This window comes from Lipophrys pholis (genome assembly GCF_963383615.2).
Source record: "Lipophrys pholis genome assembly, chromosome: 14".
NCBI lineage: Eukaryota > Metazoa > Chordata > Actinopteri > Blenniiformes > Blenniidae > Lipophrys > Lipophrys pholis.
The window spans coordinates 2517014-2534834 of record NC_137633.1 but is presented as its reverse complement, the minus strand read 5'-3'; the positions used below and the strand labels follow the sequence as shown (position 1 = coordinate 2534834).

Here is a 17821-nt window from a genome sequence, read left to right as displayed (position 1 = left end):
TTTCGTTAACGTCGGAGTCTTCTCACACCCCGTTTACACGACAAGTGAAAACGAAAAGTTTTCTACACGTAGACAAAGTTTTTCATGTTGTCATGTAAACGCGGCCTTATAAATCACATTGGTAACTTCTGTTTACTACTTTTATTAATTGTGTGTCTCTTTTATTGTTCTTTTTTCACAGCGAACTCCAAATCTAAATCCTTTTCTCAGGGATTTTGAATGTAGGTTAAAAAAAAAAAAGAAATCCCAAGCGGTGCAGCCAAAACTACACAGACCAGGTTTCCATCTGCATGTCAGCAGCGCTAAATAAAAGCCTTAATGTGATTATTGCTCTGGAGACATTTGCATTAGATTTAGGTTAAGAAGCCATTCATCCTCGGTGCAGAGTCGTGCATCAGACATCCCGTCTGGGATCCGCGGTTAAACACACGGTGAAAAGACAAGTTGCATCAAAAAAAGAAAAGAAAAAAAAAAAGCCAAATGAAAGACACATGCTCAGTTTTCCATCGTGTTCAAAAAGCAGTGATACAATAGCCAGGAGAAACCGAGTCATACAAACTGCAGGTCTGAAAACCGCACACTAATGGAATCCTGGAGTGAGTGAGTGAGTGAGTGAGTGAGTGAGTGAGTGAGACAGTGAGTGAGTGAGTGAGTGAGTGAGTGAGTGAGTGAGTGAGTGAGTGAGTGAGACAGACAGTGAGTGAGTGAGTGAGTGAGTGAGTGAGACAGTGAGTGAGTGAGTGAGTGAGTGAGTGAGTGAGTGAGTGAGTGAGTGAGTGAGTGAGTGAGTGAGACAGTGAGTGAGTGAGTGAGTGAGTGAGTGAGTGAGTGAGTGAGTGAGTGAGTGAGTGAGTGAGACAGTGAGACAGTGAGTGAGACAGTGAGTGAGTGAGAGAAACAGTGATTGAGTGAGTGAGTGAGTGAGTGAGTGAGTGAGTGAGTGAGTGAGTGAGACAGACAGTGAGTGAGTGAGAGAAACAGTGATTGAGTGAGTGAGACAGTGAGTGAGTGAGTGAGTGAGTGAGTGAGTGAGTGAGTGAGTGAGTGAGTGAGTGAGACAGTGAGTGAGACAGTGAGTGAGACAGTGAGTGAGTGAGAGAAACAGTGATTGAGTGAGTGAGTGAGTGAGACAGACAGTGAGTGAGTGAGTGAGACAGTGAGTGAGTGAGAGAAACAGTGATTGAGTGAGTGAGACAGTGAGTGAGTGCGTGAGTGAGTCATTCATTACTGAATCCATGAGGGAATGGATGAATGAGTGAAAGTGAGTGAGTGATTGAATGAATAAATAATGAAGTGCATGGTTCAGTGAATGAGTGAGTGGTATTGAAGACAGCTGGATGAATGAAAGAGAGAGTGAATTAATTATTTAATGAATTAACTGAGTGGATGAAAATGCATGAATGGAAGGATGAATGAGTTAGTGAATGGATTACTGATTCAATGAGTGAGTGAGTGAGTGAGTGAGTGAGTGAGTGAGTGAACAACTGTGAAAGTGTGACTGAAAACAAATGAGTGGATGAATGATTGAGTGAGTGAATGAATGCACGTTTCTGACATTAAATGCATAAATCAGTGAATTAGTGAATAGATTCTGTGATGAAAGAAAGAAAGAAAGAAAGAAAGAAAGTTGAAGAATAAATCAGTATTTGAGTGAATTGATGAATGAATGAAGAAGAAATGAATAAATGAACATGAAAGACGTGACAATGAAAAGAAGTAAGAAATAAGTTTAAATTCATTTAAAGTTGTTTTTTTAAATATGTAAAAACACGTAACGTTTGATCGCCGCCATTTCCAGAGGATTTCATGTGTTCACTTCATGTGCTCACTTAACTGCTCTGGGAGCTGAGAATCTCTCTCTCTCTCTCTCTCTCTCTCAGGTACCAGACGCCAGAGTGTGACGCCGCCGCTCGATCCCGCGTCTCCGACATGGAGGATCCGTTCCAAGGCCGAGACCTGACAGGTTCCTCCACTCTGACCACACTCTTGCCAGGCGGCCATGTTTGCGTCGGGAGGGGCGGTTAGCGGGGAAGCTTCGCTCGGTGGCGCCGGATTCCCGGGCAACCAAAGATCAGAGCCTCCGGAGGTCGTGACCTCGCGCCTCACTCCTCTGCCCTCGTTAACGCTCACTTACTTCAGTTTCCCCCGTCATTTAAAGTTGCGTTGCGCAGCTTATTTAATGTAAGTCCCCCACCTGGAGGGTTTACAGAGTGGAGCAAAGCACTGTGCAGCAGATGTGAGGCCTGTTTTATGGAAGGTGTGATTGTTGCTGGGGGGGGAGAGGTTAACGTAGAATTCATCCTGTGATCATCCTCCTCTCACATCCAGATTATAGAGCATCTTCCTCCCACTAACATCCAGATTATAGAGCATCTTCCTCTCTAACATCCAGATTATAGAGAATCTCCCTCCTAATATACAGATTATAGAGTATCTCCCTCTCCAACATCCAGATTATAGAGTATCTCCCTCTCTAACGTCCAGATTATAGAGAATCTCCCTCCTAATATACAGATTATAAAGTATCTCCCTCTCTAACATCCAGATTATAGAGCATCTCCCTCCTAATATACAGATTATAGAGCACCCTCATCCCTAACATCCAGATTATAGAGCATCTTCCTCCTCTAACATCCAGATTATAGAGCACCGTCCCCCTAATATCCAGATTATAGAGCATCTTCCTCGCTAACATCCATATTATAAAGCCACTTCCTCCTAATAACAACCAGATTATAGAGCATCTTCCTCTCTAACATCCAGATTATAGAGCACCGTCCCCCTAATATCCAGATTATAGAGCATCTTCCTCTCTGACATCCAGATTATAAAGCATCTTCCTCCTAATAACAACCAGATTATAGAGCATCTTCCTCCTTCTTCAGGAACATTTTCTGGAGCTTGTTAGAGCTGCACAACATCTCACCAATGTATTATTATTATCATTATTATTATTATGACATCATCATGACTTCATACTCTGCAAATTCCTGGATTAACTAACTAAAATCGAATCGCTTGAGAACCTTTGTTATTTCACACTGGTGGCCACAGGGCAGAAGTTATGGGGGCGGGGGGGGGGGGGGATCAAATACCTAAAATCTTTGGTGTCCTGATGGTGGGAACTGCAGATGTGATGGAAACAAACAAAGACGCAAACAAAAAAAAATCTGCCGCAGCTGTCGTGGATTAAACCCACCGAAGACTATTTATAGCCGATCGCCGTGTTCGTGCGACGTCGCGCGGCTCAAAACGCCCCAATTTAACACTCGGATTAAAGCACAGCGAGGCGGCACCTCTTCTCGTTGTGGGAGATGCTAATGAGATTCACCTGGCGGCGGCGGCGGCGGACCGCCTCCCACATGAGAGGGTTGGATTGAGAGAGCGAGAGAGAGAGAGAGAGAGAGAGCGAAAGAGAGAGAGAGAGAGAGAGAGAGAGAGAAGATTAGCTTACAGCGTAGCTGCGTTTGAAGTTCCCTCCTTTAAGAGACACAATTAAGAGGGAAAAAATTTGCAGTGGTTAAGCGCGCTATTAAAACCGTACATCTGGGCAATGAAAAGAGAGAGCTACCCAAGGTGTGCGGCATCGCGTCATAAAAGTTAACAGGTCTGCAAAGCTCTCTCATCGCTGCTGCCCCGCCTCTCGCCATGTGCCTCGGCTTAACGAAACGCTTCGGGATGACCCTCGCGCTCGCACGGCCGCTCGCCACGTAAACACGTTCACTCGCGGTTAAACTGTCGTCGTCTCGACTCCGACATGAGTCACTCTGGTTTCGCTGGCGTTTGAGGCTGTGGAGGCACTTCGGCTTCGCCGCGGCGTGATGGATCAAATTAGCTGTGGAAGGTGATGTTCTTTGTTTTTTTTGTCTTCGATTTGTAACAGGCTGCCCAGAGGGGAAGAAAGTGGAATTCATTACAAGCCTGTTAGATGCCCTCACCACAGACATGGTGCAAGCCATAAACTCACCAGCCCCCTCTGGCGGCGGGAGGTAAGTACTGTCACGTGTGACCGACTGGCTGGCAGCATCATTGCTGATGCTCATGACATTTTCATCGCTTACACTCTGCGCAACAACAAAAACAAACTTTAAAGTTTAAATTTATAGGTTATTATGGCATTATGTTACTGCTCTGGCATGAAGATACGGCCCCTGAACTAAAATGTTACTGCTGGTTTGAATCCAGAGTTTAATCCTTAAAAGTTAAAAGTAAAAGTTTAAAAGAAGATGCCAATGCAAGTTCAGCAGCCATTTTTAACCCTTTAATTCCATCGTGTCATTTATGTTACTTTTAACGAGATCTCAGATCTTTCATGACATCTATAAAACCCGTGAGCTTCTCACTAACACACAGAAAAACTTCCTGATATTCAAAGTTAAAGTTTTCTAAAAAAGAAAGGAGCAGAAGTGTAAAAACATTTTGCCAATAATTTCTTAGGTCATACCTAAAAAAAAAAAATGTAATGACTGCAGCCAGTAACGGAATAATACACAAATATGGCTGAATTTAATGGAAATAAGACGGTTTTTGCAGGTTTTTATGCAGTTTGATGGTAGAAAAAAATCATAGTCAATTGGTCGTATTCATTTGTTGAGGAAACAATCTGCCAAATTTTTATTAAATTGAAAAAATTAAGAAAAAAAATTGAAATTTTAAATTGGAAAAATACAAAAAAGGAAAAATGTTATGAAAATTGTGTCATTAGAATAAAAAAATGAAAACAACTCAATTTAAAATGTTTAACATTTGAATTGAATCGAAAAGAAAAAAAAAGAAAAATGTTAAAATATGAATTGAATCGATTAATAAAAAAAAATTGAATTGAGAAAATGTGAAAAATTGGGGGGAAATGTAAGAAAAAAAAAGTGATACCATCGTCACACATTTCTAAATTAGCATTAAAGCATCGACCTGAAGTTTCTCCTCGTTTGAACCCATTATCAATGTTTTCAGCTGTAATATTTCAGTTTTCTCACATTGGGCTTGGTCCCTCTGGGTGAATCGTCCCTCAGGTTTGTGGAGCCGGACCCCAGTCACACTCTGGAGGAGCGGGTGGTGCACTGGTACTTCGCCCAGCTCGACAACAACGGCAGCCACGACATCAACAAGAAGGAAATGAAACCTTTCAAGAGGTACCTGAAGAAGAAAGCCAAACCCAAGAAATGCGCCCGCAAATTCACCGACTACTGCGACCTGAATAAGGACAGGGCCATCACCCTGCAGGAGCTGAAAGGCTGCCTGGGCGTCAGCAAAGAGGGTGAGACGAGCACCAGGACGCAGCTTCTCCACAGGTTTCTGCTGCGATAATGAATGTAGTTTGTCAGAGGCAGAGACCCAATGCCAACATTCTAACCACCATTTCATCACGATAATCATATAAAAAGGTCAACTCAGTCAACAACACGGAGTTAAAAGATGAAGTAACTGTGACAAACAGGTCCGCCGCGCCGCTCAGCACCTGTACTGCTGAACATTCAGAGGAAAGCTGCAGCGCTTCACCCAATAAAGAACATTACTGAGTCAGTCAGTCAGAAGAAGAAGAAGTTTACTCATGAGATTTAATGAAATAATGATCTGGAAATTTTTTATTATTTTTTTTACACGCAACATGTGAGATTCACATCCTTGTTTGTTTGGGTTTTGTTTTCTCTTTTCAGGCACTTCAACAACAAGTGGCAACCAAGGGACAAGGCAAGGGACAAATGTGTTCAGTAAGGCAAACTAACCGGCTTTGACTAACCCGCCTCTGGCGCTGCACGCTGTGCGTAGATTGTCGTGTAACCAGCACTAATTCTGTCCATTATTTCTATAAATACATTTTCTATATATTGGTACTCTTTGGGGATTTTTAAAAAAATATCTAATACACTTTTAACACTTTATCTTTGTAGGTTTTTGACTGACTTATCTACGGTTAAGACATAAAAAACTATTATACCTCCCCTGTTGACACAAAAAAATGTAATCTCAACACAGCGGGTTTCACAGGTTTTAGAAATAAAGCAAATATAGGACAATTATATGTAGGATTTTAATCATGTTCATCAGAGGCCAACACGTCAGATTTATGTCAATTCTAAGTTATTTAATCTGTTTAAAAAAGTATATAATTTAGCATATTTTTTAGTTTATTTAATTGAACGTAAAAATAAAAAAACAGAACAATTCAATACAATACAGAACAAAAGTGAAATGAAAGGGAGCATAAAGAAGATGAACTAAAACGCTCTGCTCCTTCATCACAAAGCAAACAGCAAATAATACACAAACAAAATGACTATAAAATCTGAGATTCAATTCAATAATCAGGCTATAATCACTTTTTTTTTTTTTTATCTAATGTGTGTTGCAACGTTCCCTTACTTTCAATTTATTTTATTATTGCCTCGGCCCTTTTAGATTCTCTCATTTCTACAAAGATGTTTAATTCAGAAAGATCTTGACTCACAGTTATGGTTGTCGTCGCCTCAATCTCCTTCGCAACTTTTTTTCAATTTTTTTTTTAAATGCTCGAACTCCTTTTTCGTAGCAACGGACGAAAATGCAACTTTTAACAAAAAAGGGCCCCCAAAGTGGAATTTTTCCAAAATGCCCCGTCTCTGTGTAGAAGGAGGAAAACAGGACTTTATGAAAATGCTCAAGTTCCGTCTTTGTGTCGACGGCGGGAAATGCTTTTACTGCACATGCAAAGTAAATAGTTTCATTAGAAAAATGAACGACAGCAGCCTCTAGTGGTCCTTCATCAAAACTACATTGTCGTCAGTGTTTGAGCCGCATCCGTGTGAAAACGTACGTCGTTTTCAAAGCTTCTATTTCTCACTGTTTTGATCAATTCCACCTTTCCCACTTCCCAGTTGCTCATGAATTTGCCACCAGCTCTCCGCTCTTCCATCTTTGCCTCGTTGTGTCTCTCCATCACTCTGCTGGGATTTTCCCCCCACTGACAGAATATTAATCCCGGCGGTGTATCACCACCGGCCCGGCCCGGTTCGGCTCGGCGCAGCACTGAGCTCATGTGTTTACCCTGGCTCTTCCCCGCAGCGCTGCAGCACAGTGGCTCGGAGAGGGCATAACGTCAGGGCCTCTGGGCCCTGGGCACCGCCTGCCAGGATAAACAGCCCGGTCGGCTGTTTTTGTTATAGTCACTGAATCTATCACCTTCGTGCTTAAGAGTGGGACGTAAATGTCCTGACAGCTTTATATGGCTCCTTGTGCTCAGAGTTAGTGCTGATTATGGAGCGGCTGAGGTATGTAAAGAGAGACAGAGCCCGGACCAACATATGGCACCGTCCTGCCTCGACTAAGATAGACAGCCGTTGTTTTCAGGTATACGCCTGGCTGTTCCTTAATGGCCTGGATCTCTTTAAGTCAAGCTGCGTCTGCCAGGCATTAAATCTCCTCGTGGCCCGTCGCCGCCCGGGATCGTCGGCAGAGAGCTGTTGGACGTATTTACAGTTTACGGTTCGTGCTTTCCAATGAAGGATTGGGAGAATTCAGGGCACGCGTTCCCCTCGCTCGACACGCTTGGCAACGGCGAAGGAAAACATGTGAATACCTTGTGTGAGACTGGAGGTGCCGGAGACGGTGGCATCCATCCTCCGGGGAGGCTGATGGAGTCCTGGCCAAGCAAGCGAGCGACGCAATAAGCCTGAGGTCATTTGTCGCTGTGGTAAACAAAAAAAAACTAAAAAGTTTCACTCTCCAACTTGCTGCCGTGTGTTATGGCTACAAGGTTCACAATGTTCTCTTCACCAACCTAATTCCATTCAGAGAGACGTAAACACATTTTAAAATAAGTACAAACACATGTGGCTGCGCTCGTACGATTGCTCGCACACAATAGCGCCGCGATTATTACGTATTAGAAGATCAAGAGGCTTTGGGGAGACGTGGTTTGAAAAGCAGGCAGATCAATTTGTGCCGTCGTGATGGAGTGAAGAGATCATTACGATTAAACAGAAAACTAATAAACTAATCCATCTGCAGGGTACGAAGTATGGGAATGCAGATTTCTCTGTTCAATACAAATTGATCATTTTCTCACACACTTTTTTCAATTCATCAAGGTTCTTTTTGATTTTTTTTACAATTTGCTCGGAGGCCCGGCCGGATCGGAGCCTCTTGTGGGCCCTTGAGTTCAACACCCCGGGTGTACAGCACATCGTAATAAAAACGTTGCCGTCCAAATGCAAATCCTTCCTGAAAGAAAACTGCAAACGCCTCGTGTCACATATGTGTGATCGGAGGCGGCCTGACAAAGAGTGAAGAACAACATGATACAGAAACAGAGAGAACAGATGGATCAGGGTCACCATGACAACACGGGAAAACAAAAAAACACCAGGTCAGCGACATTTAGTGGTAAACCAAGCATAAAGTTCGATAAGTATTGATTAAAACCGTAATGTCGGGACTCTACAACACAACCTGCAGCCATCGGCTCAGCTCACATCGTCTGCAGATGACGGGAACGTTTGCTTCACATTCTGAGTGAGCAATGAACCATCAGAACCCAAAGCAGCGTCAGACCAACGGCGAGCGCTTGTTTAGACAGTCCAGGTAGTATTCAAGCAGTTTTGAAGTTCTGTTTGTCAAAAGTGTCTAAATAATAAAAGCAGTGGCTGGCTGAGGTAACCGCTGGCGCGCCGCCTCGTCCTTCGTCTGCCGCTGCCGGTTTCTAGACGAGCTGCTGAAACGGACCGACCCACAACGTGCGAGCCCTTCGTGTTCCGTCTGCAGTTCTGTGTCGGACTCCCAGGCGAGAGGAAGCTCGGAGAGGAGTCCGACACAGAACTGCAGACGGAGTTTCTGCCCTGCTTGTCCTGGCGGCGGCGGGAATGAAAGGAGGGCATTATGAAGCGGGCCTGGCACCGTTAGAGAGCCTGAAGTCCGGTCCTCACCGGGCCAACGGCAATTACTGCGCAGCGCTTGTGTTTTAATTATGGTGACAGATGCTTGACATGCAGGACTGAGCGTAACAGATGTCGGCGGCGAGGGACCGTGGCGGCCACATCAACATTACTTCAACATCCTCGGTACTTATCACAGCCCGGTCCGGCCCCTTGCTGCCACCACATACAGCTCTACCATGATTCCCAGCCAAGCGTCTTTAGTGTTCGGTCCCAGGTGAGCCGAGGCGATCCTCTGTGAGACGGGATCCGCTTTCAGGTCTTTATCACGAGCGCGGGGGGGGGGGGGGGGGGGGGGGGTCGCTTTGTGTCGTTAATGGCTCAGACAGAGTCTTCAGTGACTGCCAGGAGAGGAAGGGAAGGACCGGTCGCTGCTCTGAAGCCTCGGAATCGCGAAGCCAATTCATCAGCGCTGCACCGGCTCGGGACTTTTATCTGAGCTAGACTAAAGGCCACGGCGTTTTCTAGTGCAAACGCAAAACTTTCGTAGTGATTTGGGTGTCCGTTCACACGACAACGGCGCTCGGAGTCTCTGAAAAGTTTTAGAAAACGCTGCGATTCCAACTCCATGGAAACTTGGGGAAAACGCAGTTTTTCTGTGCATACGCACCCCGGCCTTGGTAAGTAGTTGTTCTGCACATGCTCAGTAGATGAACAATAACAGCAAAGTTTCCTCCAGAGTGTCATGGCTGCCGAGAAGGTTATGTTTTCATCTGCGTGTATTTATTTATTTATTGGTTTGTATGTATGTATTTTACTAACTTTTATCAAAAACTACTCAGCCAAATGGCATGGAATCTTCAGGGATGATTTGTAATCATTTAAGGACTAGTCGATTAGATTTTGGGACGGTAACCGCTTCCGAATAAATCCCAAAAACTGCGAGAAAATGTCCCATACAGAGCGGATGAAAGAGGCACCTCGTGGAGGAGATCAGTGTCTGTTGCCATGGAGACGCTCCCTGCTCATGTAGCTACCTGACCTAGCTAGCTATCATCGATATACGCTAACAGCTATCATGCTAGCAATGCTAACCCGGTTCCACAAACAAACGTGGCATTGGCGTAAGTCTGTGCTCTACCGAGTGTAGCTCTAGTTTTATAGTTGACAGTCACCATAATAATACAACTTGGTCATCTGTCTAATAGGATGTCCGTGTACTCCCATTGCAAATGTTTGTGTATTGTTCTCTGCATGCATGTATGTGGTGCCATTACAAAAACAAACAACAGCACCTACTAGTGGCCCAACACGAAAACTGCATCGTTTTCAGCCTTGCCGTGTGAATGTGAAACGAAAACGCAAGAATGAAGTGTTTTCAGCTGAAACGTCGTCACAATAAACGGCCTGTCAAATCCGCCTCCTGTTAATACGCTCTGTACGATTTCACTGAACATCCATCTGTGAAGTCAGTATTAAATGCTTGATTGATCCCTTGAAGCTCACTAATGACACAAACACACGAGGTTTGTTCTTCACTCCCTTCCTGACCTGGTTTCTCTTGTCCTCCCAGCAGGTCGTCTGGTTTGAGAAGAGACGGATCGAGAAGCTGAGACGAGAGCAGAGGCCACAGAGGGAAGGCATCTGTACGCCTGCCGACAGGAAAGAGGAAGATGGAGCAGAAAAATTACAAAGTTCCTGAGGTTCAAAAAAGAGGAAGAAGAAGAAGAAGAAGAAGAAGAAAAAGAAAAAAAACAGAAAATGAAGCGGCGCCAAAATATTTGCACTTTCTCCCTTCCTTTGGTTGACATTTTATCTGTTTTTATGTGTCTTTTCCTCTCTGGAAAGTTTTAAAGGGTAAGAATGAGAATATATTTGTAAAGAGATGACAGACTCCCGACTGGGAGAGCGAGAGGTGTGTGTGTGTGTGTGTGTGTGTGTGTGTGTGTGTGTGTGTGTGTGTGTGTGTGTGTGTGTGTGTGTGTGTGTGTGTGTGTGTGTGTGTGTGTGTGTGTGTGTGTGTGTGTGTGTCCATGTCTGTTTTGATTCAATCTTAAGAATAAATGTATTGATTTGTTTCACATCCTGGTACACAGGAAGCTCACAGACACACAACGTAGCCCGGTGAAGACGTGTGAAGTGTGCCTCCACAGGGGGGCGATAGAGAGGTTTACAAGTGGTACGGTAACTGAGAAAGTAGTGTCCATTCGGCTTTGCGTTTACCGAGGTTGCTAGAGTTGATCATCACAACTTGTGCTGTAGATTTAGACAATTTTGATGCTGGATTCACACCGGGATCCCTCTGGCTCAAAGTTAAACGTCCCCTCTTTTGTTTTTTTTTAAATTTTCTCCTTTTTTTCACTCATCCTCACCCGTCCACACGAGCCACAACGATCTTTTTTCTCCCCGGCGTTCTAAAAAAAAATTCCGTCCACACGTCACTATGAACACGGCTCAACACAGTGTAGTACATATGACAGGCCTTTAGGGGGCGCTGTGACTCACCGAATGCACAAAAAATATAGAAAAAGATATGGAGACCACAAAGACAGAGAAGAAGAAAATACTCTTGTACCTCCTCATACTCAAGAAATCCAACGTATCGCCGTATTAAACCGAGTAGCATCAGTCTGCCGTTGTGGATTGCGAAGATGACATCAGCGTTTGTGTCCGTCCACAGCTCAAAGCTGAGTCTGCGTTTTAGAATCTCCCCTCTCTGGAATTCATGTTAAAAATACAAACTGCTTTCGAGCTCCTAAAACGCCTCGCCGCCTGGATGATCGGCCAACAATTATGCGTTTACGTGAAATGGCGTTCTCGTGTGGACGTGTCCTGAGATTTGACCACCACCAGGAGAGGGCGCAGTAACAGAAAATAAACCAGAATGAAAAAAGGTTTGTTGACTTCAGATGTGTTCGATCACAGATTGCTTGTGACGCTTCACAATACAGTATGGTATTTCGAAGAAAAAGAAAGCGCAAGCTGATTTTTTTTTCTTTAGGACAAAGATAAACAAAGTGACAGAAATAAAAATAAGTTCAAAGAAAATAAAAGATAAATAACAGCATTGTTGATTCCTTGAGATAAGTACCGTATTACCTGGACTAAAAGTCAAAGTTTTTTTGTTGTTGTTTGTCAAGTCATGCGACTCATTAAGACACAACTTTTGTCAAAATATAAAACTACATACCACCTGTGGATTTATGTCATTACATCAAAAGAAAAACTTTACATTATTACCGTATTTGACAGAGCAGCGCGCATTGGAACAATTTCTACGAAAACTTGTAAAATGTGCTTCAATAAAACTGAATCAGCGAAAGAAATAGTTCAGATTGTCTGTGGAAAACAAAATCAAGGTTAAAAACTCGATAACCAGGGTAGAAAACACAAATTCACCAGCAACACTCACGTCACAATTTTTGACATATGTGAGAGACTTATAGTCCGTAAATTATGGTAAATGGGAACTAATCTTGTCTCGTACCACATCTGAGACGAGGCATCCGATTGGCAATTCTAACTTTTTTTAATTCTTCCAGAAGAATCATATCAATTCTGAAAGCTTAAAAGATTAATTTGACAGTTTTAACAGCGCTTCTCTCGCAAAATGTACATTTACTCCATCATCTGGGTCACATGTGGAGAGACGTTTTCTTACAAACCGATGCTGAGAGGACCAGAAGGAAGGAGCTCCAATGTTTACAGCGTACTGATCCCCGCCTGCATCCATACGTGGTCTTATGACGTAAAAACAGCACCCACTAGTGGCCTTACATGAAAACTACATAGCTCTCAAAGCGTTTTCGTGTAAATGCGAACATTTTCGAAAACCAACACTCACGAAAAAGATGCGTTTTTGCTTGAAACGTTGCCGTGGAAACGGGGCCTCGTGCTGGTTTTCTCCACTGAGGAGACTGAAGTGGAGTAAGACGTTTCCACGGCTCCGTATCTTCGGCTCATTTCGGCAGTCATGCTCACGTTTACGCTCGATTTCCTGGTGTTTTTCTAATGCACACTTTATTAAAATCTATACTGGAGTCCTCCCTGCAATAGCATATGTGTAGATAAATAGTTACTGTCCGTCCTCCAGCGGCTGAGCTGAGTCCGCCTCAAGACATCGAAGTGGGCGCGGGAAGAAAAAACGTGTCCCGTAAATAAAAGAAAAAGCATTCGGGAGCAGTTTGGTTTTTAAAACAGGCAAATCATATTTCTGCTGTGTGTGTATTTGTTTGAGTCATTGTAATGGATCATGAGACGGAAAGAAAAAATGCTCCTGTTGTGAATATGTACAATAACCTTTGTTTGTTTGTTTGTTTGTTTGTTTTACTAAATATAATTAATGGGGTTTTTCATGTAAAAAGAAAAAAAGATGCTGTTCTGTGTTTTACATCTCGTCAAACGTTAGGCTGTTACAGTAGCTGAAGTCGCTGCGTGGAAAAGCTTAGGCCAGACTGGACGTTATCGGACGGTTTACTTTATCCGTGCCGAAGTTTTTTTTTTTAACTGTTTTACGAGTCCCGACTGCGTCGCCAGGCAGAGCTGAGGTTTGTGTACAAAGTCTGGTGGATCACAGGTCCAGTCTAATTAGAGCCGGACCAGGTACACCAAGAATGAGAGAGGTGAGGGAAACCGGTGTGTGTGTGTGCGTGTGTGTGTGCGTGTGTGTGTGCGTGTGTGTGTGTGTGTGTGTGTGTGTGTGTGTGTGTGTGTGTGTGTGTGTGTGTGTGTGTGTGTGTGTGTGTGTGTGTGTGTGCGCGTGTTGAAGTGCTTCCAGACGCTCCAGAGTCGTGGATCACATGTGAGATCTAAAACAACCTAACAGTCTAGTAATCACTGCAATTTTATTTTTTTTGGGGGGGGGGGGGGGGGGTCAGAACTGTCCTGCACCTCGCCAGCAGAGACCCAACAGCCTCCTGATGACACATGAACACATGAACTGTTCAGGGTAAATAAAGCACCGATACCCCTGGATAAAAATGGCTAATGTTGATTTTGTGTTTTTGACTTCCTGGGCTGTTTGTAACACATAGACAGATAAAATAAGAAAACATGAGCGTTTAGCAGCAGCAGCTTTCACCTTTGCTCTTTCGTGGAATCCATGTTGTTCCCAACCTGAAGTGGAACATAAATTTAAAGCAGAGAAAAGGTCTGCAGATCAAATCAGAGGAATGAAACTTGCATTTTGTTATTCAACTGTTACGGTGAAGCCATATGACACCCTGAAGAGATCGCTTTACTGACCGAATGCAGCTTTTCCAGTATTGTTCTTATAGCTCACCTTTGCATACACACAAGTGTCGAGGAGGAAATTTGTCACAGTGAAAACACAAAACAAGGAAGGGTGAGAAAACACTAACTACAACATCAGAACACAGGTAAAGGAGATCAGAACAGTGCTGGAGAGCACGACAGAAGTGACCCTGATCCACTTTTCCTCCACATCTGCTTAATCTTTGCTCGGCCTGGACAGTCAAGGAGCTTTTCCGCTTTCTAGTGACCCCTAATGGACAAGAAGCGTCACTGCAGGTCCACGATCTCAACTCTTGTGATCCACGTTCACACCAGGAGTTCATGAACATCAGCTTCATGAGCTGGCAATAAATGTTTTAAAGAAAAGTTTGTTCGTTTTTTTTTTGGTCATTTCGTGTGTGTGTGTGTGTGTGTGTGTGTGTGTTGGGGGGGTATGGGGGTATCAGAGACGAAATTGGAGCCAAGAGGCAGCTGCAGTACATCTGTCTTGTACGGACACATGTGGCATTTGACTTCCAGTGAGAGGTTCAAAAGAGTTTTATAATGACGCAGCTGTTTGTGTGTGTGTGTGTGTGTGTGTGTGTGTGTGTGTGTGTGTGTGTGTGTGTGTGTGTGTGTGTGTGTGTGTGTGTGTGTGTGTGTGTGTGGTACAGGTGCTGCTCCATGTTGTTTTAGAGGCTCTATAACTTTTAAGTTGGCAGCTTCTTTTTTTTTTTGTCACACAAGAGCAACGATTACCTGCACTAATGTGAAACCACTGTTACAACACCGCCTCATTTCTAACTCAATTACTCAAGTAGAAACACTAAAACACTTTCTTATTGGATGCTTTGTAGAAGGCAACCGATATGTAAAATATCTACATTTAAAGCACACAAATGTAAATAAAAATCACTCTTTTGTCATTTTTTGGGGCGGGATGGGGGGACAAATATTGCAGTGATTTTCTGTGGTGAGAATACTTTGTTTTGAATATTATCAAACTGTGGCTGTACTCAAAATGTGCATTCTGCTTTTTTAAAAACTTTAAATTGTACTAAAGTGGAGGAATAAATTGAAGAATACTGTTTTTTTTTTTTTTTTAAAGCAGAGCCACTTGGACAAAATACACATGCACAGATTATCCAACGTACAAATCCAAGGCTGAGCTTAATCCACTGACTTCCTTAATCTAATATAAGTTTAGCAGCTAAACATCTTGTGGGTTTATTCATGAGCAGCGTTTTCTCCTCGCGTTAGATCACAAGGTATCTGGGTAAACGATGTCCGAAGAGTGTATTAGCTCTAAACGAGAGGGCTGGAAACGAGTATGTGTATAGTATATAATACTGTACACTCAGTGGTACAAGCGAAAGGCTTTGTAATGCAGCAAACATTCGTTTCCGTGGCGACGGTACAACACTGACGGATCAGAATTGAGCAGACTTTATGTCTCGGCTAAAATGAAGATGAATGTCACTCGTGTGAACAGAAATAAAGCAGAACAGGAATATAAGTGCAGAACATTCGTGATGAAGTGAAGGAGTATTCTACTGAGTACTAATGTCCTACAGCTTTATGTTTCGCTTGTTATAAAGACGCTAAACACACCGGGCCTCATGATCCGACCACATTTCAGTTTAAACTTTAATCTTTGTTGCATTTGCAGAATCTGTGATGTCGTCCGACACGATAAATCACTAGTTCACGTTCACCAGGTTTTGCTGGTGATGAGTTGAACTTGTTCCCTTTTTCTTTTTTTCCAGACATCCTCTGTGCATTGAAACACTTAGAAACAGATCAAAAACACCATTACAGGTAATTTGGGGTGGGGGTTGTGGGGGAGGGGGGCATTAGCTGATGTGATGACTAAACATTTAGCGGTGGGGGGAGGATGGTGGTGCACTCTGCACGCCATTTGGTCCCGACCCACCCCCCCCCCCCCTCGCTGCAGCAGCAGCACCTGCCCGGCTGCCTGAGCTTGCAGGGTCGGGGGGTGGGTGGTGGTTGGGGGGGGGGGGGGGGGTTGCTGTTCAGGAGGTGGGGTGAAAGGTCACGCTCCAGACAGGCGTATCCACACACTGATTAGGAACTCAGCTGCAGGAACAGCTTGCAGGTGGATGAGGCGTTTTGCCCCCTACTGCTCACTGGGCTTTTTTCTTTTTTTGTTGTTGTTGTTGCTCCCTGCTCCACCGCACACACACATTTATCATGTTTAGTGGGGAGATTTCAGTTGCAAATTCACAAAGACAAACTAAAAAAAACAATGCAACTTGCAATTCTCCATGTTGGAGGAAACCCCAGGGAGAACGTGCAAACGCAGGGAAAAAAAACACAAACCTGAAGTGGAACCGAAGACATTCTTACTGTGAGGAAACCACTGCACCCCTGTGCAGCCCACTGTTGACGCTTAAAAACTCTAAATATTTCATTCAATCAGATTTTTGGGCAAAAGATGGCCGTCATCTCCGAGAGATAGCGCCGCAGCGCGCAGGAAATGGCGACGTGTCGGAGAGATTTTTTTTTTATCTGAAATAATTTTTTTCTTTTTTAAAACTCATAAAACTTTAATCAATTCTACTATAAAGCAGCTGAATTTCACTCCTTCATCAGTGTTGACTTGTGGCTCTCAGTGTGTTGCCTGATAATCTTACTGAAACAGTGCGACCCCCAGTGGACAAACTGGGAACAGCAATTATATTTGAATTAGGGGACAAAATTTCATCCAACAAAGCAAATAGCTCCTCCAGATTTACTTGTATTGCTTGTTATTTTTGCATTTAAATGTGTTGTGAACCTGTTTGTATACACATTGCTGGTATTTCCAGAAGCTACATCTGTGTACAAGCAAATACGGGCGACACAGCGAACTGTTCTATGTATGAAGAGCAGAAAAGAAAAGCTATGATGGGTTTAATGGCCGAGGCGGCTGATGAAACATCCCCCACCGCAAAACCACATCATTTGTGCATGAAAATAATCTTCATCGTAAAATGTTCACACACAGAAAATAAAACGTATGAAGTGATCCCCCGAGGGCAGGAAGCTGATGAGGAGCAGAGACATTCAATCCAGAGAGAAAGCCGTGATGAGTCATCGGCCAAACACTTTGATTCTTCATTAAAACTTCACACTTAAGTTACTCTTGACTTAAAAAAAAACAAAAAAAAACTTGAAGAACAGCGTATATGGATCATGATACTTTACAAAGTCCTGATGATGACGCTTTGCTTTTAACTCAAATTCTGGAATCTATTTTTTTGCAGAACTGGAAGAACCAGAACTGGTCTCGCTCCAAAACAATGGCTGCCATGCATGTACACTTTCCAGGGAGCCATTTGGGATTCAGTGTCTTGCTCAAGGACACTTCAACATCCTCTCGGTAACTAAAACACACACACGGGATTAACCGGCGCCTCTGAATCAATCTGAAATGGAAAAGTGAATTTGTCTTGTGTTGGATTAGTGACTCCTGATTTACTAGATTACTGAGAAGGTGAAATCCTCACAAACACACACACACACACACACACACACACACACACACACACACACACACACACACTCCTTGAAACACGTGGAGGAAGAGGAAGAGGAGGAGGAAGAGGAGGAGGCCCTCGGCTGGTATTCTGTCAGTTCAGCCACAAATTCAGCAGCTGGGTGTGATTTCATCACCGAGCCCAGTGTGTGTGTGTGTGTGTGTGTGTGTGTGTGTGTGTGTGTGTGTGTGTGTGTGTGTG

The 17821-nt window shown here is 43.6% G+C and overlaps 1 protein-coding gene across 9 annotated transcripts in view; it reads left to right on the top strand.

Moving 5' to 3' along the window:
• The window catches only part of smoc1 (SPARC related modular calcium binding 1), a 59424-nt gene extending 47702 nt beyond the window's left edge, over nucleotides 1–11722 (top strand). For 4 of the 9 annotated variants that reach the window (XM_080480733.1, XM_080480731.1, XM_080480729.1 and 1 more), the window contains 5 exons: nucleotides 1881–1963; nucleotides 3884–3989; nucleotides 5013–5257; nucleotides 5658–5711; nucleotides 10423–10582. In XM_080480733.1, coding sequence (XP_080336859.1) covers nucleotides 1881–1963; nucleotides 3884–3989; nucleotides 5013–5257; nucleotides 5658–5711; nucleotides 10423–10439 — 505 coding nt within the window. In that variant the 3' untranslated portion in view covers nucleotides 10440–10582. Of the gene's footprint in view, nucleotides 1–1880; nucleotides 1964–3883; nucleotides 3990–5012; nucleotides 5258–5657; nucleotides 5712–10422 lie in introns of all 9 variants that reach the window. The other 5 variants (XM_080480730.1, XM_080480728.1, XM_080480726.1 and 2 more) reach the window with 3 other exon arrangements.
• The last annotated feature ends 6099 nt before the right edge of the window (nucleotides 11723–17821 follow it).